At 37.8% G+C, this 27,682-nt stretch overlaps 6 protein-coding genes and 1 pseudogene across 7 annotated transcripts; 3 read left to right on the forward strand and 4 right to left on the reverse strand.

Moving 5' to 3' along the window:
• On the reverse strand, window positions 1–2,252 carry LOC103410307 (ABC transporter G family member 8-like; annotated as a pseudogene).
• A 4,888-nt stretch (window positions 2,253–7,140) lies between these two features.
• On the forward strand, window positions 7,141–7,710 carry LOC139197840 (late embryogenesis abundant protein At1g64065-like). The gene has a single exon (XM_070825834.1). It carries the CDS (start codon window positions 7,141–7,143, stop codon window positions 7,708–7,710), a length of 570 nt encoding a protein of 189 aa, XP_070681935.1.
• A 2,750-nt stretch (window positions 7,711–10,460) lies between these two features.
• Window positions 10,461–11,045, reverse strand: LOC103410384 (late embryogenesis abundant protein At1g64065-like). The gene has a single exon (XM_008349090.1). The coding sequence runs from the start codon at window positions 11,043–11,045 to the stop codon at window positions 10,461–10,463; it is 585 nt and encodes a 194-aa protein (XP_008347312.1).
• A 3,960-nt stretch (window positions 11,046–15,005) lies between these two features.
• On the forward strand, window positions 15,006–15,659 carry LOC103410386 (late embryogenesis abundant protein At1g64065-like). Its single transcript, XM_008349091.1, has one exon. The coding sequence runs from the start codon at window positions 15,006–15,008 to the stop codon at window positions 15,657–15,659; it is 654 nt and encodes a 217-aa protein (XP_008347313.1).
• Window positions 15,660–20,786: 5,127 nt separating this feature from the next.
• Window positions 20,787–22,631, forward strand: LOC139197622 (uncharacterized). The gene is made up of 2 exons (XM_070825510.1): window positions 20,787–21,237; window positions 21,403–22,631. The coding sequence occupies exons 1-2, from the start codon at window positions 20,991–20,993 to the stop codon at window positions 22,395–22,397; spliced, it is 1,242 nt and encodes a 413-aa protein (XP_070681611.1). The 5' UTR covers window positions 20,787–20,990; the 3' UTR covers window positions 22,398–22,631.
• Window positions 22,632–24,489, reverse strand: LOC139197623 (glutathione S-transferase T3-like). The gene is made up of 2 exons (XM_070825511.1): window positions 23,742–24,489; window positions 22,632–23,495 (listed from the first exon to the last, which is right to left on the reverse strand). Exons 1-2 carry the CDS (start codon window positions 24,009–24,011, stop codon window positions 22,764–22,766), a joined length of 1,002 nt encoding a protein of 333 aa, XP_070681612.1. The 5' UTR covers window positions 24,012–24,489; the 3' UTR covers window positions 22,632–22,763.
• Window positions 24,490–25,559: 1,070 nt separating this feature from the next.
• LOC103439821 (membrane-associated kinase regulator 5) lies at window positions 25,560–27,426 on the reverse strand. Of its 2 annotated transcripts, none has more exons than XM_008378441.4 (3): window positions 26,258–27,426; window positions 26,100–26,162; window positions 25,560–26,001 (listed from the first exon to the last, which is right to left on the reverse strand). In XM_008378441.4, exons 1-3 carry the CDS (start codon window positions 27,153–27,155, stop codon window positions 25,871–25,873), a joined length of 1,092 nt encoding a protein of 363 aa, XP_008376663.3. In that variant the 5' UTR covers window positions 27,156–27,426; the 3' UTR covers window positions 25,560–25,870. The 2 variants fall into 2 exon arrangements, with proteins under 2 accessions (XP_008376663.3, XP_028962025.2); XM_029106192.2 differs by having other exon boundaries at window positions 25,560–26,016; window positions 26,258–27,382.
• Between the last annotated feature and the right edge of the window lie 256 nt (window positions 27,427–27,682).

The raw sequence follows: 27,682 nt of genomic DNA on the forward strand, positions 1-27,682 counted from the left end.
TTCACTTTCAACCTATTTCATATGGTATTTATCGACATCAACAATTATATACACCAAGCTCAAGGAGCTATAGCTTTTATTTGTCCATACATATGGAGGGGGCTATTACAGTAGCCAGCTTCAGTTTTTTGGCAATTAAGCAAATAAAAATCAAGAACACAAGCATACTAATTTATTGTACGGTTTGTACCTTAATATTTAACTGTAATTTTCCCATCTTCACTACTTTGATTTCGAAACCCTTCTGGTCAAGACCATCAAACAAAGAACACGATATAACACGAAAAACCCTAGCAGGATCTGAATATCAGTCCACCTCTGCCCTTCATGCAGCCCTCTCTTCTGCAACACGTCGCCCCCCGAAACCATGCAAACTCTACTATCACTCTTACTCTCTTGGTACCATATCAAACACTTTGACACAAGGCAGCCGTACCGTTGATTAGAAGAGCATCGAGGGCATATTTGTACATGGAGAAAAAGTGCATGAAGAGCCAGTACTTGGGCATGTTATGTTGAGAGATGAAGTAGCCGGAGAAGAGAAAAAAACCACCTAAAAGTATTGTCACGAGCGAAGTTCCGGTGATGTAGTTGGGCGCTAAAGAGCTCAAGAACAAGATGAACGAGTTCGCCATTGGAAGAATGATCCATATGACAAGAACAAAATAAGCAAACGCTTGCCAAGAACCGCAAAGACCCACCAAGAAATAGACTGAAACGGAGTACATGATCGCGATGGTAAGCAAGTAGGGCAAGAAAACGAGAGTGTTGGCGATGAGGTAGGAGGAGAGCCGGTAGATTCCGCCAGACGTTTCTCGGAGGAAGATCGGCCTTTCGTTGATGAAGATCGGAAGGGTTTCGGTGGTGGAGGAGAGGAGGAATGTAAGAGTGAAGGCGAAGAGGCCGAATCGCTTTTCGATTCCTTGCTTGTCGACTCCAATGTTGATGTAAATAGTTCCCAAAATAAGACCTACAAGAAGTGCTTCATGAGTGTTAAAGAAGCTGCCTTGTTCTGTAGATGACTTTCCAAAACCGGTTGTAAAGAGCCAATATCTCTTGAATTCTAGAGCCTTTGTATCTAATGACTTGCCTAATTGCCTGCTCATCATGTTTCATAGGATCATTAGGAGGTGATGATGTGGTTGTTGTAGATGTGATGGGAGGGAGGCGGTTCAGAATTTCCATGGTGTATTCCAAAGCATTGAGTTGTGGAGGGACAGTGAAGTCATTGGAGAGCAGAAAAGCTTCGAGAGAAGAAAGGGTTCCATGGTGGACAATTGACCCTTTTGATAGCAAGAGGATTCTATCAACGGTGGAGAGGATTTTGAAGCTTGGTTGGTGGATTGATAAGATCACAGTGCTATGACGTGAGGTGCAGATGGAATTTAGGGTTTGGATTACGTTGAAAGCGGAGGTGCTGTCGAGACCTGAGGTGGGTTCGTCGAGAAGGAGGACAGCAGGGTCGTGGAGAAGGCTCAGGCCTATCTAGACACGCCTGCTTTTGCCCCCCGATAGGCCTTGGCCGAGGCGGTTGTTGGACAAATGTGTGAGCCGGAGCTCGGTTAGAAGAGAGGAGACAATAGCGGCAATGTTTTTAGGATTAGGGTTGGGGACGAGGAGGCTTGCGGCAAAAGCAAAGGTTTCAAAGACAGTGAGGAGGGGAAGGCATGCGTCGTTCTGAGGGACATAGGCTGAGAGCTTGCGGAATGTGGAAGGGTTGACGGGGGAAGAGTTCAGGAGGAGATAGCCAGCCACCTGTGGGTGACCTCCGGGAGGCTAAGATGTCTAGGAGGGTTGATTTTCCGGCACCGCTAGGGCCTACAATGGCGAGGATTTCGGAGGGGTAGGCTGTGAGCGAGATGTCTTTGAGAATGTAGGTGGGGGTGGGGAGGACGCATTGCTTGAAGAGGAGGTGAAATGGGGAGAAGGTGGTGGTGGCTGTGGTTGGTTTGGTGTAGAATATGGAAGAGGCTGTTAATTCATAGGTTTTAGAGGGTGGTTGAGGTGGTGGTGCATCTGATTCCATGGAGTTTTAGCTGGTGGGGTTGGATATGGAGAAGAAAGAAAAGTTGGAATATTTTGAAGAAGTGAGGAAGAGAGAGGTATGCATGTATACAGTTGAAAATGATTGAGGAAGAGAGAGGGATGCATGTATAGAGTTGAAAATTATTGTGTGACGATGATTTTTTTTTCGTTGAGTTTGGCATGTAATGTTGGTGGAGTACTATCAGTTAAAAGCCAACATTAATTAAATAGGTTGGGGATTGGGACGAAGTCAAGTTGGCTAACGAAGGTAATGTGTTTGTGTTTCTTCTGCACTAAGTTTGAATTTTTTTGTTATTTAAATTAATCAAATCCAATTATAATTTCGCTTGTATAAAGGAATTTGAGATTTTTTTTCGTTCAACTTCTCATTTTATTATGATGATTGAAGTTTTAATCTTATAAGTTATAACTATTGATTTTGAACTAAAACTAGGAATTAAACATGCATGGAACTTGCTTTTTTATCTCACTGAATAAGAAAAAAAAAAGGTTAAAATATAAAGTAATTTAAGTAAAGTGCAAGTAAAAGAAATTTTGAGTAGTTGTGGAAGTCAAGTTGGAAAATTGGCCAACGTGTTGCACGAATCAGCATGTGAGCAATCCTTTTTTTTTTTTCTTGTATATCACTCCAAACTCACAAGCCTACTTCTGTGCTCTCAGTCTGTCATATGCTTTTGTCTGAGAAATATAGTTTTGAGGTTTGGATAAAGCATTTCAGTAGGCTGCCTTCACTTGACGACATGCTTTGTAGTAAATAACTGCACGTCGGTGAGTGCTACAATCCTACATACATGATCAAATTATATGCACTTGCATAATACCAGTTATTAGATTGCTTCATGCATGAGGCTTGATATTATTTCCTTTTTTGTCAGTTGGAGCCTTGGAGCATGAGACATTATTGAAGGATCCAGATGGAAGGGATTCGGAGAGGATCTTATTTTCCAAAGTCATGCCGTGTGTGTGTATATATATATGTATCATAGATAGGCTTGATCAACGGAAAACTAAGCAGAAGGATCAAGATTATTAACTATAGATAAAACTATAAGAATCAAATTGACCAAGGCTTAAGAAAAAGACACAATGTGACAAAGAGAGAGTATCCAACGATAACCTTTTATTCTTGCTCTCTTCTCTTTACATAGAGAAATGACAATTTTGTTTTAGGGAAGTTCTAAGGTAGGAAAACTGTGAGGTACTAACTGATCCAATAGTGCAAAACCCAAAAACAAAAAACTTTGATGAAGTAATCAGTATTAATAAGCCCATTTTCCAAAAACGAAAAACTTTGCCTGTGTGCATTCCCGCAGCTCTTTGGTTGTACGCAAGGCTTACTACCAGCGGTCCAAAATATTTGAAAGTCGACAAAATTTACAACTTAAATGATGTGTCATCAATAAAATTGAGCACGTTTATCAACGCTTAAATAATAATTCAACAGTAACTTTCATATTATTTAGTTGACAAACTTTTGTCTACAAATTTGATCTCTTTAGCATTACTTTTTTTTTTTTTTATAGGTAAGTTCTATGGTACGAAAACTGTAATGCACTAAATGATCCAATAGTGGAAGCCCAAAAACCTTTGATGAGGTACTCAGGATTATAAGCCCATTTTCCAAATAGTGAGAATAGTACTTGCATTCACTCTAGTCTGACGAGACGAGAATGCCATGGGCCTAAAATCTGCTTACAAGTTTCTATTATTATTATTATTTTAATCAAAGTCCAGCACATGCCAAACCATATATATGCATATTTCATTCTCTGTATATACGCATTGGTCGACCCACTAACAAGACACCGCAGAAGACAGCACATTATGCCGAGAGTTTTTCAGTGAAACAACATGGTCCGGTATTTCAAATATTATAATACAAGTGATTAGATACTTTAAAAAATTATTTTAACCACTTATATTATAACACTTGGAATAAATACTCTATTCCCAGTACACTAGAAAATAGATAATAATAGGGAGACAAAATTTTGGAAACTAAAGAACATAGAAATTAATGATTGGTTTATTGCTTAAGCATTGATAAATGTGTTTGTTCTTATTTGTGACACATCATTTAGTTTACAATTTTTGTCTCCAAATTTAATCTCCCTAGCATTACCCGTGAAAAATTTCTCCATGATGCCCCCCTTGTCAGTTGTGTTGAGAATTCATGGAATTATGCGAGGTCATACATTTGCTTTAATTTAATTTTTTTTGTTTTAGCCATATTTTGTAGTTTATACATGCGAACAATAAACCCTAATCTCCCCAAGCTAGCGCCCCCTCACCCCCAACGTCCTTCCAATTTTTTTTCTCTCTCTTTATTTGGATTAATTTGGACCTTCCTCTTGATGCGCATCTTTAATTTGATGATTTATTTGTGACATTATTGGTTTGGGAGTTAAGAAAGTCTGTCAATGTCAATTAAGTAGCAGGATTATCATTAATCATATATTTTGCCAGAATGCAAAAGCACATGGGCATCTTCAAGTTCAACCAAGAAGGCATCAGATTAGGAGAAGTGTTAGCTTCGACAACGACGACGAGTACAGTTGGACTGGACAAGACAAGAAAGATGGATTAAGATACAAGTTGGGAGCTCGGATCACCTCAAAAGAGAAGAATAGAGAAAGAAAAAAACAAAACAAAAAATATATGTAAAAAACTGAAACTGTTTGTGACTGATCCAAACTTGATTTACCTCAAAATTTCCTAATTCAGGAAGAAAACTTTTTGGGGATTCTCAAGTTATATATGTTACATCTTAGAGTTAAGATTCGTTTGAAAATGTTTTAACATAACTGAAATTGTTTTCAAATCGCATAAAAATGTTTATGACAATGTTTGACAAAAAAAAAAGTTAATATTTCGCTTGAAATACTTTACACTTCAAATTAATACTTTTTCAAGAAAAACTTGCGTTTATATTAAAATTATCAATATGCTTGTCATAGAAGCATTTATGACCGTCCTACATTATCTGTGTTTTTCATTGTAATTTGGAGGATTAATTAAATTATATAGAGCTAAAACTTCATGGGAGATAACTCAGAAGTGCACTTCATTCTTGTATTAAGTTCCTCCAGGACCTTTAACATATTCATTCAACAATAATCATATAAAAATATCAAACAATGATTATAATATTCGGCATGAAAAGATCAATCATGAACACGTCTTGGATCTCTCTCTGTATTTGCAAAAATTGATCAACATTTATTCACACGTCTTGGATCTCAAGAAACAAAGAGCCGATGGTGGTGGATTCTATATAGTGTAAACAATAGCAAATATCTGCGTGTAATTCACTGTTATAAGAATATCGTTCCCCAGATACTTTATTTATATCATGAGGCTTAGCATCGAATATTACGCTCATGGTAGGGACCAATTCGCCGCCGTAGAAGGAAGAAGATCCTCTCCTGAGCTCTGGATGAGGATTCTTTTGACCAGCCCATCTGGACAGGTCATATTTAATTCAACGGTTTCAATTATTATAACTTTTAAAGAATTTCCTGTTTAGAACTGTTGGATTAAATTTGAACGATTCAGATAGGCTGATCAGAAGGATCCCCATCCTGAGCTCCTCTTCCACCGTAGAAGACCAGCCACCAAAGGCCGATTGATTAAGTCAAATCATCCCAATTAACGTGATAACAATTGAAAATGACTGAAAATAACAACTAGGCTTTAGTATTTTACAATTTAAATTGTTGAAATACATTACGAAGTAAATTTTATAAAAACACATGTAAAAAATTATGTAAAAAAAATGATATCATGGATGTGTCCCAATGTAAGTTATGATAATATTTGATATCTGCTACCTTGGTGCGCCTGGAAATTATGTCGTTGTTCGGATATTATAATATAGTTAGCTAGACCGGCCAGCGTGGTACTCTACTATATAAAGTTTCCTGAATTAAATATTGCCTAGTTGGCTATTTTGATGGATATTTTGGCTTTAAAAAAGAGAACCGAGTTGTTTTGCATCGTTTGATGAATTTAATCCATCCTAGAAGGATTTTCATGTATTTGTAACTTGTAAGAGAGTTTATATCAAAGATGAGTTTTATTCATGATATATAAATGAGTTTTAATTTTGATCAATTATTTCATCAAATTTCGTATTATTTTATCAACATTGACACGTTGAAGTTTGAAATAAGGTGAATCTATAACGAGTCCCTTGATAAAAATGAAAATCACTTTGGCCTCTATACCATAATAGGACCTTTTTGTTCTCCCGGTATCACGGGAAGCTTGTCATCCCTTCAAACTGCGAATATTTCAAACTTGAGCCAAGCAATTTCGTCCTAGTATTACATGATACATCATGCCTTCTACGTGAAGTATTATATATCACAGATTCACAAAATGTGACATTTCAAACTCATTTATCTGATTCTCTGCCTCACTTTGAGCTCAACACACACTGTCATTTGACTTAGTTGCCCAACAGGAATTAGGTTAGGTAATTGCTGTATACTTTTGATTGCTAACTCACACCACGCCTTGTGATATCTAAAACCCTAATTCTGAATCGAACTCCCCTCATTTTTATTAATTTACCGTATGTTTATTTATTTGAAATAACGTGAAGGTGAATGGCTTTGAATATAAACGATTCTTTGTCGTTATCTCTTACAATTTGTTTTCCGGGTATATCATAAATAAAATCTTTATAACTCACTTTTTTATTATTTTTTATTTGAGAATAAAAATACTCACTTCGTGCAAGTAATTATTACGAACGGGTTTCAAACGTTAGAAGCTTTTATAATTTGTCTTACGAATTTTAGTTTATCCTAAATAAGCTAAAAATATGTAGAAAAATGGAAAAAGGAAAAAAAACACGTTAGGGCAACTCAGCTGGAAAAGGTATAAACAACTAGCATATCTCTTTATGGAGGCCAACATCCAAAATATAGAAAGAAAAAAAAGAAAAAAGAAAAATACTAGGTCCACAACCCTATTATAAATAAATACACTTTCCCTCTTGCAGTAAACCACAACACCTTCAAACCAAACCAACAACAAAAAGAAAGCCTCTACTTCCCATTCTCAATCTAAACCAGATCTAGAATCATTATGACAACCGGAACCGAAGATTCTCGCCGGAAGCGAAACAGGTGCTTGCTGTGCATAGCCGCTGGGATCATAGCACAAACCATCATCATAGTCCTTTTTGTGGTTTTCGTCCTCCGAGTCAAAACTCCCAAAGTCCGCTTAGACTCGGTTGCAGTCAACTCACTTGCCACAAGCTCCAGCTCCTCTTCTCCTTCCTTCAAGATTGAAATCAATGCCGTTGTTGCGGTAAAAAACAACAACTTTGGACACTACAAGTTCGAGAGCAGCAAGGCAACTTTCTCGTACAAAGGCACCGAGGTCGGCGAGGGAACCATAGCTAAGGAAAAAGCTAAGGCTAAGAAAACAAAGAGGATTAATGTTGTAGTGTCGTTGAGTTCGAACAAGGTTTCGAGCCACTCTGAGTTGAGTAGCGATCTGAGGTCTGGGAATTTGACTTTGACGGCGTACGCTAAGTTGGATGGGAAGGTTCATCTGTTGAACGTTCTCAAGAAGAAGAAGTCTGCCGATTTGAACTGCACCATAAATCTTGATATTAAAGCCAAAATGGTCCGCGTATTAACTTGCAAGTGATCAAATTATTTAATCCTTGACTCTTTTTTTCTTTCTTCTTTTCTTTTATTGCGTTTTCTTGGGAATTTTTAATTTCATTTTGATGGGTTTGGAGTTTGGTTGTTGTTGAATATTAATTTGTATTTCTAATTTTTTTATATGGAGGGAAAATATATATGTATGTTCTGTGCATGGGAGTTTTCATCTTTTGCACATTCTTTGTATAATATTGGTTTGAATTTTTGAGATGCACAATATTTGCTTGCAACGAATTTTTCATTAACTTTTCAACCTCTTGATAAGAAAAATATTATGCTCTCCCCTCTACATTGTGGAAATTCTTTTTTATGAACTAGGTTTATTTCTTGATTGCCTTACTCATTTAGGGCTTAGTCTGATTTTTACATCATGAAATTGTGTAGAGTCATGTGCGAATCTCCAACTAGTTCGGATTTAAACATGACCTTTAGACTAGACCAGAGACTGCCTCTTGTTGAACCTTTCAAACTAGGTGGGTCTGGTTTACATGTGCAAAAAGTTAGGACTAGTGAGTAGTTCTACTGAAATGGTTTCAGAGTATTAATTAAAAGCCTTACAGGCCTGCCTGATGGAGACTACTTCATAAGGATCGATCCGGAATACGTCGAAATCTTTTTTTCGTAGTTTGATAAAGTTTGGAATAGATAATTATAAGGAGATTATGTTAACCAAATGAAAAGAAGATTATGTTAACCGGATTAACATGTAACGTCAGATGGCTCGTTGGTAGTGATTGCATATGAAATATTGTCGCATACAAAAATTACTCATACGACACAGCCTTAGAGACATGTTCAAGTGCATATACATCATTATCAAACATAAGAAGGGGATTCTAATGTTTTTCTATACAAATTTCTGTTGAAGAAAAAAGTGATGCTATCCACACACTCTTTTTAACTTTCCACACACACCTCTTAATTTTGGATGTTGTATCAAATGAATTGAAGAGTTTCAGATGACAGAAATTAATAGGAGGTGCGTGGAAGGTAAAAAGAGGTATGTAAAAAAAAACTTACATACAATGAATTAACAACAATTATAATATCTTAGTTAAATAATACAATATCGCGTAGAATAAAACATAGCATTATTGGACCCGAATTTCCTGACCACGATAAATTATTCTCCTAAAGTTGCTCACATTGGAGCATAACTCCATAGTGGAAGCAATCATCTCAAGCTTTACATGTCCCTACTATTCGGTACTTTATCAACGAATACGACACGCCTGTGGCTAATTTCCTTGGTAGTTATCACCGAGACATATGTACAAATTCTATGTCTTCTACGCAGTTTGGACCCATATCATGGGAGTTTTGGGGATTTAGTATTTCATGTAAGATAATAAAATTATAAAAAGAAAGGTGAAGAAAGAGTACTTCTCCATCTCATTAAGAAATTTATGTGCTTCAAATACTGCCATTTTCCTCTTCGTCTAAAGCTATCTAAGGCAGATAATCAGGCTGCATAAATGTATCCTTTTAGTCCCCTCTAAAATAAGCATTCCTACAAAGAAGATGATACTTTATAATTAATATCTGAATACCTGTTATGGTTAAATATATGATCAATTTCAGCTCAAAAAGTTGATGATTTATGCCAGATCTGGACTAACTGGCTGGCATACCTTGCTTGCTCTTCACCTCAAGCATCTTCAAAAAGCTCTTGCTTCATCAACACAAAGGGAAGAGTCAACTTGATAAAACAATCAAATGTAGGACCCTAATCTTTCCCACGGCTTCAATTTGACTGTTTGAATTGGATTTGAATTTCAACCTCCATATATCAAATAGTTCACTCTAACAAAAAATACAAACATGGAAAATTGCACTAGTGGGTTGATCGTCTTCAACTCAGAGAGAAATTTTTATAAGCACTGATAACACAAATTATGTGGGGTCATTTAATGCGTTATACGTTGTTGTTTTTTTTTTTTTTTTGGGACAAGGGAGGCTTCATTAATGAAGGGAAGAATTACATATTGTGATAGATGGACCCAAGTCCAAACCAAACACAAACCCAACAGAAACAAAGCAAAACAAAAGAAAGAGGACAGACCCAAGTAAATAGAGAGCAACATCTCAAGTCTAGACAAGCCAAGATAAGGCGGGAGGCCAAGTACACTTAGGCCTGTAGGCAACAGTAAACAACAAACGAAAAGGAACCCTAAACAAGAGCAGTTAAGTGAAAAAATAATACTCTATAGGTCTATAACCATATTCTAGGTACACCAATAAATTACTCGGATCAAGAGCAATGCTAGCTAGGAAAACTAAATTTTTAAACCAAATGATGTGGTTGCTACGATTGGATTATTATTTAAGTATTAATTAACGTGCTTATTTCTTATTGGTGACATGTTATTTGATTTGCAAATTTGATTTAAAAATTTAGTCGACCTGACATTATCCTCAGATCAATATGATTTGCCTTATGTTAAAAGATATATAAAAAAGCGGTGGATTTTCATTTTTGTTTGACTTGTTCAAGGATAAGAGGGTATAGCCAAAGCATACAATAGATTTATGTGACAAACGACACATATATAAATGATGGACGTCTCAATCTAAATCACATATCTCCTTATTGAATACTGAGACACAAACGAATAAAGGTCATCCAAAACCATAATATACACAAACATTGATAGCAAACTAGCAAACGCTAAGCCCTAAACCAACAAACTATGTAGTTCACCACAAACCGTAGTAACGTGTGTGTTACATGTGCTACTTGCAACTTATTTCTCGGACCACTTTCTCCGTCAAATTAATATTGAACGTGCAGTTCATCTCTGCAGACTTACTTTTCTTGATCATGTTCATCAAATAAACCTTTCCTCTTAGCGTGGATATTGTGTTAAGCGTCACAAACCCAGAACTTACATCATTGCCCAAGTTCGAATTGGCCGTTGTCACGTCCCCCGTCACAGTAGCCCTTCTCGTTGCCCTAGTCCTGGCCGTTGCCTTTGGAACAGCAACATCGCCGATCACTGTACCCCTATACACAACGGTTATGGAGCTCTCCTCAAATTTGTACAGTCCGAAATTAGGATTCCTGACGGTAGTTTCAGCAATGAACCTCAAGTTAAGCGAAGGGCTGGCTGTGTTTGTGTCAGTAGTGAGCTCTTCAATCGTGACAGAGCGAATTCGGAACTTTGGGCTCTTGGCACGCATCACGGTGAGTGCAAACACCGTTATAACGACGATCTGGAAGACGGCGAAAACAGCAATGTACACTAAACATCTGATGCGTTTCTTTTTGCGTAAGTCTTGGGAGTGGTCTGTGGCTGACTCTGCATCGCTTCTGGCCATGGCTTGGCCATTAGCGTAGGGTGCCAAAGGGACTCTTGATTCCTTTCTGCCATATTAATTTGCTTAATTTCTTGATTAATACAAACAGTTTGAATTGAAAATTCCAACGGTGGTGGGAAGTGACGAAGATTCAGATAAGCTTATATAGCCTATTTATAGTTGAGATTGTCACATAGTTTGAAGTCATCAAGCATATAATATAATGCTTATTAGATAATGAAAATTGAGGTGGTCAAAGAAAACACTTTCCTTGAAGTTGTGCTATGGGTTGATAAAGCTCTCTGATTATTTGTATATGGGTTTAGGACTCCATATCAGACGGTTTCAAACCTACTAGAGAGGGGAAAAATATTTCCTACATCTAAAAAAAAAAAATATATATATATATATATACACACACGCGTCGTTTACTCTTCTATATCTATATACATAGTACTGTATATACCATAAAGTAATTAGAATGAAAATATTAAGAGTTGAAAATAAAGGTTTAGGTTAAATTTAGAACTCTCTACAATCTCACAATTCTCAAACCCAACTTTAATGCTTTATTATTCTCTATAAGGAGGTATGTATAAGATTATAAATGAGCAATACTAGAAAATAAATCAAAACTATCATTTGTCCACAAGACAATGAAACCTATACCAATCAAATCATATCATATATCAAATCTTTAAAATACTTTTCTTTACATTTTCCAACACCCCACTTTGCCAAGAAGGAAATAAGATCTAATTTGAAACTTTATAAATTCAACACCCCCTTTCATGTGGAACCACGCATTAGAAGCGAGACACAGGTGCTGAAACTAACGCCAATTTTTTCTAAAGCTCAGCTAATCTCAATTCGTCGGATATACCGTTTCTTTTCGAATGCCCAGCTGGAACTAGCGCCAATGTTTTCGAAAACTCAGCTAATCATAATACATGGGAACTAACACCTTTTTTTCGAATGCTCAGCTAAAACTAACGCCAATCCTTTCGAAAGGCCTACTAGAACAAATTCCTCTTTTCGAAAGCCCGACTAACAAATCTTAATCCTTGGAACTAACGCCTCTTTTTCAACAACTCAACTGAAACTAACGCTAATCTTTTTGAAAATCCAATTGGAACTAACGTCTTTTTATTTTAACGCAGCAAATAAATCTCTTGTTATGTTTGAACTAACACCTATTTTCGAAAGTCCAATTGGAACAAATGTTAATTTTTTCGAAAGCCCAACTGAAACTAATGCCTCTTTTCGGAAGCCTCAACCACCAAATCTTTTTTTCCTACAATTTTTTCATTATTCTTGTTTTTTTTTCCTTCCTCAATGAGCGATAACACAACTTCTTTCTTCTTTTTTCTTCTAACAATCATAAATAATCTTCACATAGGAAAGCACTCACAACAAAGTTCAACTAAGAATCGAACTCTGGTATGATACCAAGTTGAAAATAAAGGTTTAGGATAAATTTGAAATTCTCTACAATCTCACAATTCTTAAATACAACTTCAATACTTTATTATTCTCTATACGAAAGTATTTATAAGATTACAAGGGAGCAATACTAGAAAATAAATCAAAACAATCCTTTGTCCACAATACAAGGAAGCATATACCAAATTAAATCAAATCATGTTAAATCCCTAATTATATAATTTCAAATCACTAATTAAATCAAATCTCTAAAATACTTATATTTTCCAACAATATATTTACCTAATTAGGAAGCTCTCGTATCAGGAAGGGTGGCATGAGATCAGGTACGTATAAGCAAAATTTAAGAGTCTCATACTTTTGTTGAAAGTGCCTTACGAAAATACACAACAGAAATTTTTCTCATGGAGTACAGAAGCTAAAGCACAATGGGAAATCTTTGTGAGAAATCTACGTGTGAGACTAATTTGTAAAATGGTAATTTTCTTTTCATTTTAGTGAGAGTGGTATGTGTTTTTAATTTAACATGTATGAAAAAAACATATTTCCCAGACCAAAAAAGCTAAACACAATATCTTTTCATATGAAGTTCAGATCACTACGATGAGGGACAGATCCAGGTTTTTAAAATGGAGTGGGTTAAAATAGACGGGTCCAGGTTCATGACATAGGTAATTCCTCAAACAGTTGATAGGCACGAATTCATATGACAACCAAACTTTCGAGGGATCAATCTTTATTCTACTAGAGATTTTGGACCAAGAAAAAAAAAAGGAGAAACGCCTCGAGGTTAGGCACTGAAGGACAAGAAAATGATGGATAAGTTGCAGGGATGAAGTTTGAGTGAAGGACGTAAAAGACAGTGACCCGTCTCAGGCTACTACTACGTATTCTTCATACTGGTACTGATAAGTGCATATAAAGATGAAAATACGTCGTTGAGACTGTTTTCTTATCATGATCTTTTCAACGCGTCACAGTTGAACTTATCATACCTAATTAGACGCCTTTGGGATCATTTCTGATAGAGTTGATGTATGTCATTGATCTTTTCTCTTATGCAAGTTGTCATACCTTTTTTTTTTTGGCCGAGTCTCGAAACATACTTTTCCTACTTCCAGAACCAGTAATATACAAGTCAAACACTCCACTAAGCCACCTAACCGGCCAAATAATAATGATTACAATAAAAAAAAATATCATTACCGTTTTTGGGCACCATCATACTAAATATTTTGATTAATTACTATTTGGATCCGATTTTGCACGCAATCAGCTCATACACTCAAAATTGTTAGATGATGGAAATATTAAGGATTAGGGTTTGTTTGCGAATAAAAGTTGAATCAATCGCATAATTAATTTAGGTTCAGATAGTCGAAGAAAGCAAGACTTAGCGGCAGTAAAGTTTCGGCTAAGAATAATTCTGAGTAAATTTAAAGAATAAGAATCGAATATTATCGGAATTATACCATTAGGTAGACTTATCCATCACGAAATTTATCCCTATAAATACAAAAGGATTTGCAACGTAGAGAGTTCCTTCAACTCAAAACGCTCTACTCGAAAACTCTCGCTCTACGTGAAACCCTTCTTATAACCCTTAGAAAAATACTAACTATCTTAACCCTCTCGTCAACACATCTTTAGTTTGGATAAGTAAAAAAAATTGTGTTGACAACTGGCGATATCTTCAGTTTGGATTAGTAAATAAAACTAAAGCGTAGAATTAAACAATTTAGGAGGATCTTCAGTTTGGACAAATAAACATTTCCTTTGAGTGTCTTTGCCCGTACAGCCTAATATCGATTCGGTGCAAGTATATATTCTCATGAATATAGTTGAAGCAACTGAATACGGTGTAGAAGATCTTGAACTTCGCAGTGAATTAAGCAATCTCGTCTTTTAGGTTCTACAAGACTACAACCCTAGGCCGAGAGGTGTTCCTTTCTCAGCAGTAGTCGCTCAAGTATAGAAGTCAATAACGCATTCGACACCACCATCACCACATCTATTCCACTCGCCTGACTGAGTCAGGGCTCGAGTTGGCACGACCGCATTTACAAAAAGGACTCAGTTAACTCATAATTACTCGACCTACGCACTACGTAGGCTTTGTAATGTTTAGGCCAACAATTACTAATTAGCATGAGGTGCAATCTGCAATGTCATTAGGCTTCTGGTATCCTCGTACGAATTATATGCTTATTAATAAAATAAAAATTGGTTTTGCAAGTGGTAATCTTGTTTGAAAAGTAATGAATCGTACAAGTCACCATCACGTGCCTGCGAGAAGTCCAACTTCAAAGCCGGCTTCCGCGTTTGTAACAAGAAAATGGCAACCCAGAGGACCTTTGCTGATCCCACATTCAAAATAAGTGCACTCTTAATCCTCCTATCATATATCTATAAATACTTTCTAATCAAAACTACCAACATTATCTATCTTCCACTCACCAAACAAATATACAGAAACCCTAGAAAACAGAAAACCAAAAAACAAAAACTTTGTGAAGCTACAAATTGAAAGAAATTAAAATGGCAGCTGAGAAAGAAGCAACATCTCCCCCTCCCTCGGCACCCCTGGCAAACAGCTACACTCGGAGCGACCAAGAATCTGCCGTCACAGCAGACCCCGCCGAGCTGAAAAGAAACAAGCGCATGAGGTGCCTACTATACATTGTTGTATTTGCTGTGCTCCAAGTTGTAGTTATCACAGTCTTTGCACTCACCGTCATGAAAATAAAGAGCCCTAAGTTCCGGGTTCGATCAGCCTCCCTTAGTCAGTACGAAGTTGGCAGTGTCACGAACCCTTCATTTAACCTAGAAATGGATGTTCAGTTTGGTGTGAAGAACACCAACTTCGGACACTTCAAGTACAAGGATGGAATTGTTGAGTTTGATTATAGGGGGACAAAAATTGGACAGACCAATGTGTACGAGGAACGTGCCAAGGCTCGATCGACTAGAAAGGTCGAGGCCTCTCTGGACCTAAGTTCGAATGGGTTGAACGCCAATTCTCAATTAGCGAGTGATATTAGCTTGGGGATTATCCCAATTACGTCCACTTCTAGGTTGGAGGGGAAGATACACTTGATGAAGGTGATCAAGAAGAAGAGGTCTGCTCATATGAACTGCACCATGGACATCGTTCTTGCTACGCGGTCGATCCAAAATATTGTCTGCAAGTGATACTTCATACGTATATTGTTTATTTCCTTTTTCATTTTTATTCTTGTTTTGTGAGATATAAGACATTTTGCTGCTATACATTGTAGTCCGTCATAAAGTTTCCTATGTAATATTCTTTGTTGTGATTATTGATTTGGAGTGTTAATTAATATAAGTCCCATATCGGGAAACTGAGAAAATACAATCGATAAGTATATGGTGCCACTTCTAATAGTGCCACTTGTAATAACACTTAGGTCTTTTGTGTTAGAATTCAACATCTAGTAATGTGTTTAAAGGTATTATCGGTGCGGTTAGGAGTGAGTCAAAGACCCCTCTCTGAATATATTTCAGCCTTTGATTGAACCCATGACATAGCCCAAATAAAAGAATTCAGCCCTATATACCTCTCCAATGGGCTCTAGTGGTCTAACGGGCCTTTCAATAAAGAGAAAGAAAATTAATTGTTAGGTCTAAAAGTTTGGGCTTTCGGGCACACAATCCACCATTTATATTCTTCAACCAATTCATGGTTATTCAGTAGAGTTTTGCTTGTGCTTGGTTCCTTTAAACGAGTCATTCTCCCTTGTGCAAATCACACTTGATACATATAAAGAAAAAAATAATTGTTAGGGCCTAATAGTTTGGGTTGTTGGGAACATAGAGGTTGTTTGGATGTGCTTTTAAAATGATTTAAAGCGTTTTTGGTGTAAATATTTTTGGAAACAATCCTTAATAAAAATGTCAGTAAGTCCTGAAAAAAGCACATAAAGTGCTTTTGAAACCCAAAAACATTTTCTCTAAAAGCGCTTTCAGTCATTTTAAAATCACATCCAAACGAACCCATAATCTGTCATTTTCATTCTCGACTTCAACCGGTTCATGGTTATTCAGTACAACTTTGCTTGCACTTGGTTCTTTTATTGAAACGAGTTCCTTCTGCAAACCACAATTGATACGTATACAAAACTCACTTAAGATACAAACAGAAATATTTAAGGAAAACTAATGAAAATTGCTTGAAAATTTTGAGTTTTAATCAAAATGACGAAAATGTGTTGTAAGTGAATAGTACCAAGAGTGTCTTTTTAGAATAAAAAGGTTATTTTCATTAAAAATAAATAGTACCGAAAGTGTTTCGTTAAAACTTTCATATATTTATGCGCACATCTAAAACAGTGATTACCGACCAAAAAACGACTGCTTCCTTATAAAGCATGAGCCAGTATTTTGACACGGTGGATAGTGTTATCATATTGTTTAAACGTTCCAAAAATCTCGCCGATGATTGAGACAGATCCAGTGAACTGCAGCAAAAGACATGGATGCGGATGCATATGACTATATCCGTGGAGGAAACACAGCAAATCTAATTGTCCTCGGATGAAAATATGGTGTCGGGTCGGGTGTTTGTTTGTGTGGTGTTTCTTGGTGCATTGCATTCATCTGCATATAATTAATCACATTTCTTGATTGAAACACTTGAACTAAGTCATGTCTTTCTGCTGCTCCAACTCGTGCAAATGCAGTGAACGGCAGCCCTTGCCTCGACTTACCAAAATTTTTGTTCTAACTTCGGAAATTAGGAGTAATATAGGGGCGACTCAAAGCCAACAAGGCTCTCTGCCTTGCAAGGGTTGGGGGAGGGGGGGGGAGGGGAAGTTTTTCGTCCGCAGCTTATCGTTACTTTACAAATAGGTTGTTTCCACAACTAGAAAGACTAATATATTGTTTAAAAATATGAAGTCTCGTAATACACCACGTCAAGTATGTTGTCTCAGAGAACATGAAATAGCTCTAATTGTAATAGTATCAAGAAACACAATCTAAAAATCGATTGTGGTGTGTTGTAACGTGTTTTGTTCACATTGTTTTGAGCGTTATTGAACCATAATATAAATTTATAAGAGTTATGTTAGCTCAACTTCTACATAGGTACGTGACATTATCACTATTGCTAATAAGTGTGGAACGATCATTTTAAAGCGTAAATATTAATAGTTGTGCTACAATCAGATGTGGTTGATGCTTACAATTATATAAAAATAATAATTAGAATCGACCTCCCATCTTTGATTATACGTATTATCTATAAACTAAACTCTTTCATAAAATACAAATTTAGTCGATCTAAACTCCAAATGCAAAACCAGCTATACTTTATATCCCGTTGAAAAAAAAAAAGAGAAACTTCATGATTTATCCTCTTTTTGCAGATGCATGGTTCATTCAGTGGAACAAGTTTGGTGAGTTGAAGACAACTCAAAATATAATTTAAAGTAGAATCTGCCGATGTTCACAAAAAAAAAAAAAAAGTAGAATATGACGATTAAGATTGACTTACAAGAAAAAAAAGACGTTAAAGGTGATGATGTCTTGTCATAAATTTTAGCATTCCACGTAACATGATATGAATAATTTGAGACATTGACACCTTGACATCCTCATTTCATCCTGTCACCAAAACTTGTGACTTATAATTTCAAATTTCCAAGTTCATATAATTGCCAAAGCAACACTTCCACTTCAGTCCCATTCAGTCATACAGCTCCCCTTGATAATGGTCTCAACTGGTGCCCCGAGATATGTGGTTTTGTTGTCTGTCATTTTTTCTTCTTTGGCAGGTCTGCAATGTGGTTAGCCGTGAAGTTTGCATTCGTGTCTCAAATGGGATTTTGGGGCCACAAATTTTGGTGTCTTTGGCATTTCTTACTCATCATAATTATGTGTTTGAACTGCAGTGCCCTGCAGTGCAAGTGCATGCCTTGTTCCCTTGATTTACAGATATCATTTTATACAAATTTTAGGGTTTGTTATAATTTCGATCATGGATTCTAATAGTAATTTCTATATTCCTCAATTTAGACAAAATCTACACTTATAGAAGCTCTTAGAGTTATCTGAAATGGTGCGGGGAGAGCAGAGTTAGTTTAGTGACAGATTCAGAATTTGAGTATTGAGGGATTCCAATGTCAAAGGTCTTAACTTTTTTGGATAGACATGGAGTGCGAAGTGTGCAAAAAAATTTCTCTTTATACACCAAGGTATTTCGTCGAATACATGGTGGGTGTGTTGTCGTCAGTCAAATTATGTTGTTTACATGTAAACAAATATTGACATATGACAAAGCAATCTGATGAGTGCTATCGAGAGAATTTGTCGAGTGCTCTCAACGCAACATACTGAGTGTTGTCAACATATGTTAGCAGACATTACATTAAACACTGGATGGGCACAAAAGAAACTCATACCAAACAATCGAATGGTCATCAGAAGACTTTCATATGTATATTTATCGCACTCTGGGTAGGACCACCTTAATTACAACATACATTTGCCTTTGAGCTGTCACATCCCAGCCTGGGGCGGATCACTTCCCGGGCCCGCTCCACCACCGTAGCACGATATTGTCCGCTTTGGACTTACCATTCCCTCACGGTTTTGTTTTTGGGAACTCACAAGCAACTTCCCAGTGGGTCACCCATCCTTGGAGTGCTCTGGCCCATTTCTCGCTTAACTTCGGAGTTCCTACAGAACCCGAAGCCAGTGAGCTCCCAAAAGACCTCGTGCTAGGTAGGGATGTAAATATACATTTAAGGATCACTCCCCTGAGTGATGTGGGATGTTACAATCCACCCCCCTTAGGGGGCCCGACGTCCTCGTCGGCACACTTCCGGCCAGGGATTGGCTCTGATACCATTTGTCACATCCCAGCCCGGGTCCATCACATCCCGGGCCCGTTTCACCACCGTAGCACGATATTGTCCGTTTTGGGCTTACCATTCCCTCACAGTTTTGTTTTTGGGAACTCACGAGCAACTTCCCAGTGGGTCACCCATCCTGGGAATGCTCTGGCCTCCTTCTCGCTTAACTCCGGAGTTCCTACGGAACCCGAAGCCAGTGAGCTCCCAAAAGACCTCGTGATAGGTAGGGATGAGAATATACATTTAAGGATCACTCCCCTAGGTGATGTGGGATGTCACAATCCACCCTCCTTAGGGGTCCGACGTCCTCGTCGGCACACTTCCGACCAGGGATTAGCTCTAATACCATTCTGTCACATCCCGGCCCGGGTCCACCACATCCTGGGCCCGTTCCACCACCGTAGCACGATATTGTCCGTTTTGGGCTTACTATTCCCTCACGGTTTTGTTTTTGGGAACTCACGAGCAACTTCCCAGTGGGTCACCCATCCTGGGAATGCTCTGGCCTCCTTCTCGCTTAACTTCGGAGTTCCTACAGAACCCGAAGCCAATGAGCTCCTAAAAGGCCTCGTGTTAGGTAGGGATGAGAATATACATTTAAGGATCACTCCCCTGAGCGATGTGGGATGTCACATGAGCGGAGTAATACGATAAAATTTAAAAATTATGACAGACAGTTCGATTCCTTTCATTATAACTAGAACAAATAAACTAGGGAACTTTAACAAAAACTCCTGGTACTATTCATTTTAACGAAAAATCACATTTGTACACTAAAAAGTCAACCATGATATTATTCACTTTACCATTAATTTTGTTATTTTCGTTAAAATTCAAAATTTTCAAGCTCTTTTCATTAGTTTCGAAATAAAAAAGAACTTTTAACAACTATTGGTAGAGCATATTGGAAGAAAAGAAATACAGTAAAATGCAAATACTTTGGAAAGTGGAGGGGGAATTTGTAATTAGAAGAGGAAGAAATACATGCGATGGCACCCAGCGCATTTATCCACTCAAATAAACAGTAATAGACTGGAGTGAACAGTAATAGGCCAAGGCATCTCCACCCCTAAAAAAATGCGCTGGCACCCAGCGCATTTATTTGGTGTGTTTTTTTTTAAGTTTATTTCGGATAAGATTTTTAACCCATTTAAAATAAAGAATAAAAAAATAAAATAGTTTTAATTTCGGATAGGATTTTTAACCAATCTCGTCACGCCACGTATCATTATCTGAACGTACTATTTTGTGAATAGATTTCCGATATTATTTTCAACCAATCCCGACATGCCACGTGTCACTTCCATGGTACAATAATTTAGCCAAGATTTCGATAAGATTTTCAACCAATCACGTCATGCCACGTGTCATTATCCGAACGTACTATTTTGTGGATAAATTTTCGATAATATTCTCGACCAATCCTGACACGCCACGTGTCACTTCCGGTTTACAATAATTTAGCCAAGATTTCGATAAGATTTTCAACCAATCACGTAGTGCCACGTGGCATTGTCCAGAACCTTATCCTTTCTTTTTTTGTCCATATAAACCCTACATCCCTACATCCATCCTCACACCAAGCTCAATCCTTCTTTTTAGCTCAGAATCCTTGTTCATCATTTTCAAATCTTGAGTTCTTATTACAATGTCTTCTTCAAGAAGGGTGTATAAGCAGTTGCAAGAGCAACAACAAAGGTTGTTGGCACAACAGGCAGAATTGGCCAATCTCGAGGAAGGTGGAGGTGGAGATGAGGCTTTCTTCATGGAGGAGGATGAGGATGATCACCATAGAAGGCAGAAGGCCTCACATTCCCGCCGTGTCATGGAAGCCGTGGGTCAGATAGCCAAACCAAGACGTGTTGCAAACCTCGATAGAAAAAGGGAAAAACGAGGTAAAAATCTATTGGAAGATTATTTTATTCCCAATAGCATATTCCCTGATCATGTTTTTAGACGGCGTTTTAGAATGCAACGACATTTGTTCAACAAAATCATGAGTGATATTTGCAACCATGATTCATACTTTGTGCAAAAAGATGATGCTTTTCATGTTCTAGGTCTTATTCCCGAGCAAAAAATTACGGCATCCTTGCGAATGCTTGCATATGGAGCATCTGCAGATCAAGTGGATGAGATCGCGAGGATGGGAAAAACAACTGTTCTGGAGTCCCTGATGCGGTTTTGCTCTGCAATTGAAGCCCTCTACACCAAAGAGTACCTCCGGACACCCACGTCAAGGGACATGCGAAGGCTTCTGAGGAAGGGTGAGATGCGAGGCTTCCCTGGCATGATTGGAAGCATCGACTGCATGCACTGGACTTGGAAAAACTGTCCAAGTGCGTGGCAAGGAGCATATGGCGACAGAAAAGGAGCCAAAAGCATCATTTTGGAAGCGGTGGCTTCATTTGATACATGGATTTGGCATGCTTTTTTTGGTGTTCCAGGAGCTCAAAATGACCTAAATGTCCTTGCCCAATCCCCAATGTTCGACGAACTGCTGCAAGGAAACTCGCCGAGATGCACATATTGGGTTAATGGTACCCAATACGAAGGATCATACTACCTTGCAGATGGCATTTACCCAAGGTGGTCAACATTTGTCAAAACAGTGCCACATCCACAGACTGAAAAGGAAAAACACTTTGCAAAATGTCAAGAAGGGTGTAGGAAGGATGTCGAGCGTTGTTTTGGTATCCTGCAAGCTCGTTGGGCGATTGTCAGGGCTGCAGCTAGAATGTTTGATGTCGAGGCTCTTCGATCCATCATGATGACGTGTATTATTCTCCATAACATGATTGTTGAAGATGAGTATGATTATGATGCCGTCGATGAATATGAGCCAGATCCGATGAACAACTCAAGAACACGTATTTATTGTGCTCATGATGGGACCGAAGATCCAGTGCAACACGAGCCGTTGGAACGTGATGGACGTTACAATGAATTGATCGTTCAGCGGTACACTAATGTGCAAGAGCCATACTGGCACGTAACCCGCCAGAATGACTTGATTGAGCACCAGTGGGGATTGCATGGAGGCGAAGATAATTAGAATGAGGCTTGTGGTTGAAGAATAAATTGTATTTTTTTTAAGTTTAAGTAATTCTATGTAGTGTGTTTTGTTTTTAAGTTTATTTGGTGAGTTTATGTAATTCTATGTAGTGTGTTTTGTTTTTAAGTTTATTTGGTGAGTTTATGTAATTCTATGTAATGTGTTTTGTTTTTAAATTTATTTGGTGAGTTTATGTAATCTTATTTCATGTGTTTAAATAAAGTACAAAAGAAATTAAATAAATAATTACATTAAAATTGCATAAGAAATTAAATAAAGTTCAAACCTAAAAAAAGAAAAAACATAAGAAATTAAATAAAGTTCTACTAGAAAAAAGAAAGAAAATACATAAAAATACATAAGAAATTAAATAAAGTCTCTCGAGTTAGGATATGTGGTGCTAGGATCTTGGTTGCCATGATTTGTGTAGCTAGAACCCCCTTGACTTGTTTCCGCATCTCTTGCACGCCTCCTACGCATGGCATCTCTTTTTTCCGATGTCCAAAAATATTTAGAATTCGGAGACAGTCCTACTAGAGACTTGCTCATAGTGTCACGATCTGCTTGAGCCATCCTTTCTTCTCGAAGCAATTCATTTTCTCGATGAAGTGCTTCTCTAACCAGCTCGTTCTCTCGATTAACTACTTCTCTTTGTCTTTCAGCCGCCGCATCACGGGCCTCAGTAGCTGCTAATATTGCTGCCATAGCAGCAACTTTTTCCTCATCTCTAGCCTTTTCTCGTGCCAAGTTTAGTTCACCTTGGCGAGCAAGTTCCTCCATATATTTAGTGTAGTCATTTTTGGAAGAACTACCTTTTTTCTTTGACGCCTTTTTACCTAGAGGCCTTAGGGACTGACGAGTCGGTTGGGTCTCGGGCACTTGTTCAGCCGTCCCTTCCGTGTCTTGAAATGTGTCGGCTTCTTGTTCGGCCATGTCTGGTTCTGGAGAACTATGTAGACCCATACCGTGCATGACAACTTCTGGACCAGTTGCCACAATTTTGTATTTAGGGCAATCTTTGACAATTTGCCAACATTCCAATCTATTGAATGATTTGTTCCCGTTCTTTGAATTGTAGAATGCTTGAGCTTGTAGTGTCTATAAAAAAGTGGGATAACATAGTGTTAAAAAATGCGGGTGTAACACAAATAAATAAATTCAAAATATTAATACGGGTGGAATGCATATAAATTACATAAAAATGACATAAGAAATTAAATAAAAATGACATAAGAAATTAAATAAAAATTACATAAGAAATAAGATAAAAATTACATACGAAATTAAATAAATCAAAATATTAATGTGAGTGGAATGCATATAAATAAATAAAAATATTGTCACCTGATCCGCTAAACTTGTCCCACTACGGAGGTTACCGGAAGCATGAGAGATGGCGTTTTTCCAACAAGTAAATGATGCGTTGAGTTTTTTCCAACGACCTTGAAGACCTTGACTAGTTCTGGCGTTTTCTCCATATACATCACAAAACGCTTTCGTAATTTTACTCCACATCTCTCGCTTATCCATCTCATTACCCGTAATCGGATCATGAGTAGTGTGAACCCAACATTCACACAACGTAACATCTTCAATGAGCTTCCACGAAGACATTTTTTTCTCTTAAAGTGTAGAAAATATTGAAATGTAGATAGTATAGAAAGTGTAGAAAATATTGGAATGTGGTGTAAAGGTAGAAGATGAGGGTTAGGTATTTATAGGAAAAAAAATTAACATTTTTCAAAATTTTCTGTAATTTTTTTAAAATTTTCTGTATTTTTTAATAATTTTTCTGTATTTTTTAATAATTTTTAATGAATTTTAATATAGTTAATTAATCTGGACCGTTGGATTTGAAAAATATTCAAATCCAAGAGCTAGGGAGTTGCCACGTGGCCAACGGTCATATTTCTGACCGTTGGGCCCTTTTTTTTTTTTTAATTTACTTTTTGTGAAAAAAACGTGGACCGTTGATCTTTGATCCGACGGTCTAGTTTAAAAGTAAAATTTAAAATTTTTTTACCGTTGGAAATCCAACGGTCTAGAAAACTAGCCGTTGGAAATCCAACGGCAGAGAGGTAGCCACGTCGCAACTCGGGGGGGGGACTGACAGCGCCTGCACGCGGGCCCCGGCGTCTGAAAGCTTGTCGGGCACTCGCCAAACGGCTGTGTGAAGTGCACGCGCCAGGCTTCTTCCCCGGCTTCTGTCTCAGTCTCTTTTGGGCTGGGCTCTTGCCCAGCTCGGGCTGGGTACCAATCAGTTTGTTGGGGTGGACTTGATTGACAGAGGCCTGGCTTGGTTTTTGGACTGGAGGCTGGGACATTTGGTCCCCGGTGGAATTGCTCTTATGAGTTCCTTCCTCCCCTGCTGGTGCTGCAACAAGCAGTCAAAGTTGAATAAAATCTGTCCATCCAACCTAGCTACCATAACCAGATGGGATGGGTGGTCAGAGAGACCGGGAGAGAGAGAGAGAGAGAGAGAGAGAGAGAGAGCATCTGCCACCTTCTGACTGCTTTTCTTTTGTTCACTTTGAAACGAAATCAGATTTTAATAAAAGCAAATAAAATGCTTCTTTTTTTTCGGCAAACAATAAAATGCTTCTTTTGCAATCCGAAAGCACTTTATATTTACAAAAAGCAGAAATGCAGTCGGAATCGAATTAACCAATTTTTCTCCAGGCTGGTGATGATCATAAATCCTCTTTTACAAGTTCAAATTTGTTTCGTAACATATGCTGTCGTTAAGCTTCACACCTATATCTCGTAAAGAAAATCAAAATTCATCTGATACCAATTTACTTATAAAGCCTCATTTTTTTTACTTACATGCGAAAATTCCTTGTGCATCCTACTTAGAAACATTAATATCGAGATTTTATCAATGACATATTAACGAATCGGACTTTACATTTCGCTTTAAGAACAACTCGAGACCTCATCAGTGATGTATCAACAAAACGAACGTCCATCTAATAACCAAACAATTTACAGGCAACAACAAAAATTGATTTCCCACTACCAGTTTTTATGAGTAATTGAAGAACAAGCATCTGATTCCATGATCTGTCAATTTCTCCTGGAAAGTGGAATCCCCACACAAAACAAGAAAATGAAAGATGCAAACTTGTTGAGTCAAATCAAAATCTCTGAAAACCCAGAAAATAATGTCACATATCTTTCCCATTGATTTAAAACACCATTTTCTCTCATCAGACATTCAATTCAAATGCAGCATGATGCTGCTTGCTTCAGTGCAGAAACCCTAAACGAAAAAGGATCCCTAAATTCTCAGATCATGACACGTCACTGTACAGACAACAACAGGTGAACCCTATATGCTGTGCTCACCGGTCATCATAGCTCAAACCCTTGCAGCTAAAATACCAAAAACAACCCTAACCTAACCTTATATTTTCGTTTTCCTTTCTTCCTTTGTTTTTACAGAAAACACAGAAAATAACAGAGCGGGTCATTTAGTTCCTCTGTTTTTCCCGCGTTTTATCCATTAAAATCCGACGAGCAGAGCTTGAAATTTCTTCTTCGATCGACATTCTCGCGGATTTTTCATGGGAATCACTTGCAATCCGTGATAACAGAAAAGAATCTGTCAAAAAAGTTTCTGTAAATTTCCATTAAAATAAATTTGGAATTTGAATTTCTTCGCTTTGATTGGTTCAATAAAAAGGAGAGACTGATGTTTACCAGTAGAATATGATTTCATGGAGGAAGAATCACTGGTTGACCGCGACAGTGAGGACAAAGAATCTGAAACCAAATTAAAAATCGAAATTAATTCATAAACATCAAATAATAGATTTAAAAAATGGTTTAAAATATGAAAGGTTTGAAACTCTAAATACCTCTAGAACTGAACGATCTCTTGCAATGTAGAATGGCGCTCTGAATCCCATCGTTGTGCAGCAGCAAGGAATCGTCCCTCCGTTGCACTGGCGGCGCCGCCATCACCGTGGCAGACTTGCTCTTCCCCAAGTTCTTACAGACAACTCTAAATCCCGCCGGAAAGTTCCCCTGCTTGTCCTTCTTAGGCGAACACACAGAGAATATCGGCATCGCCGGAGAAGCCGTCGGTGAGTCTCCGGCAGGCTTCACCTTCTCAGTAGACCTCCTGGAAACCTTGGAGTACAGAGGTTTGATTAGATTAAGGTACTTCTGCAGAACATCCTTAGAAAATCTCTCTGTTTTCGAGTCTTCCGGCTTCAGATTCTGCAATCCGATTCCGTTTCTCCTGGAGCTGTTTTCTCGGGTGAGCCTAGGTGGGTTTTGAGCTTCTTCTCCGGCGAGCTGTTTCGCAATTACTCCTTTGATTTTCTGCTTCTGGGACTCCATCGAAACCTCGCACTCAGCTTTTTCCCCTGTTTTTTTCTCTGTTTTCTGTCTGGGATTTTTGAACTTTAAAGCTCCGAACTTTGGGGCTGATTTAAGGAGAGCGATGGGGGACTGAGGAGGCCTGGAAACTGGCTCAATAGGGAGGATTTTTCTTTTGGAAATGGGATCGGAAGCGGACAGAGAAAGGGTTTGTTTGCCGCCGGCTGTTTTGTCCGAGGTGTTTGGTTTTGGTTTGGAGTCGAGGATGTTGTTTTCTTGTGAACTTTGGATGATGTCGAAACTTAATTCCAAGTCGAAGAAAGAATCTTCCTCTTCCTCTTCGACCTCGTTGTCTTTTGCAACGGAAGGATTTGGAGGTGTGCCGGTGGAGGCATTGGGTTTCCAGAACTTGAGGAAGTACAGAGTTTCCATGGCTTTGGAGGAGAGGGAAGGGAGGCAGGGGTTAAAGAAACGGCAGGGTTTTGAGGGGTTTTATACGAGGAAGGAGTGAGAGGAGGGGGTAACGTGAGGAAATGAATGAAATAAACAGGAGATTTATCCAAAATTTCACTTCGTTTTATGGCGTTATGTCCGCAGCATCGAAAACAGAGTGGGGAGAGAGAGAGAGAGGGAGAGGGAAAACAAGCTTTTCTTTTGCTTTTTAGAGAGAGAGAGAGAGAGAGATTGCTTTTGTTTTTGTTTGGGAATTGCTTCTAAATAATTGAAAGTTTTTAAAACAAATTTTAAGTAAAAATGTAATTTAATTATGAAAAAATATTTAAGTTGTTTTTGGTAAAAAACACATAAGAAATGTTTCTTTCAGACATTTCAACTATTTTTGGAATATAAAATATTTTCTTTAAAATCGTTTTCAGTCATATAAAAATATTTGACAACGAAGGTTATACATGTATATACAAATTCATACACTGTTTTATGAAACAATGCAGGTTCAATGG

The sequence above is a fragment of the Malus domestica genome, chromosome 07 (genome assembly GCF_042453785.1).
Source record: "Malus domestica chromosome 07, GDT2T_hap1".
In the NCBI taxonomy this organism is placed as follows: Eukaryota; Viridiplantae; Streptophyta; class Magnoliopsida; order Rosales; family Rosaceae; genus Malus; species Malus domestica.

Coding starts and splice junctions, on each gene's coding strand:
- LOC139197840 (XM_070825834.1), top strand. CDS start 7,141: ATGACAACCGGAACCGAAGATTCTCGCCGGAAGCGAAACAGGTGCTTG.
- LOC103410384 (XM_008349090.1), bottom strand. CDS start 11,045: ATGGCCAGAAGCGATGCAGAGTCAGCCACAGACCACTCCCAAGACTTA.
- LOC103410386 (XM_008349091.1), top strand. CDS start 15,006: ATGGCAGCTGAGAAAGAAGCAACATCTCCCCCTCCCTCGGCACCCCTG.
- LOC139197622 (XM_070825510.1), top strand. CDS start 20,991: ATGTCTTCTTCAAGAAGGGTGTATAAGCAGTTGCAAGAGCAACAACAA. Junction 21,238..21,402: donor TAGAAAAAGGGAAAAACGAG/GTAAAAATCTAT, acceptor TTCATGTTCTAG/GTCTTATTCCCGAGCAAAAA.
- LOC139197623 (XM_070825511.1), bottom strand. CDS start 24,011: ATGTCTTCGTGGAAGCTCATTGAAGATGTTACGTTGTGTGAATGTTGG. Junction 23,496..23,741: donor GGACAAGTTTAGCGGATCAG/GTGACAATATTT, acceptor ACTTTTTTATAG/ACACTACAAGCTCAAGCATT.
- LOC103439821 (XM_029106192.2), bottom strand. CDS start 27,155: ATGGAAACTCTGTACTTCCTCAAGTTCTGGAAACCCAATGCCTCCACC. Junction 26,163..26,257: donor GAGATCGTTCAGTTCTAGAG/GTATTTAGAGTT, acceptor ATTTGGTTTCAG/ATTCTTTGTCCTCACTGTCG. Junction 26,017..26,099: donor CATGAAATCATATTCTACTG/GTAAACATCAGT, acceptor GGAAATTTACAG/AAACTTTTTTGACAGATTCT.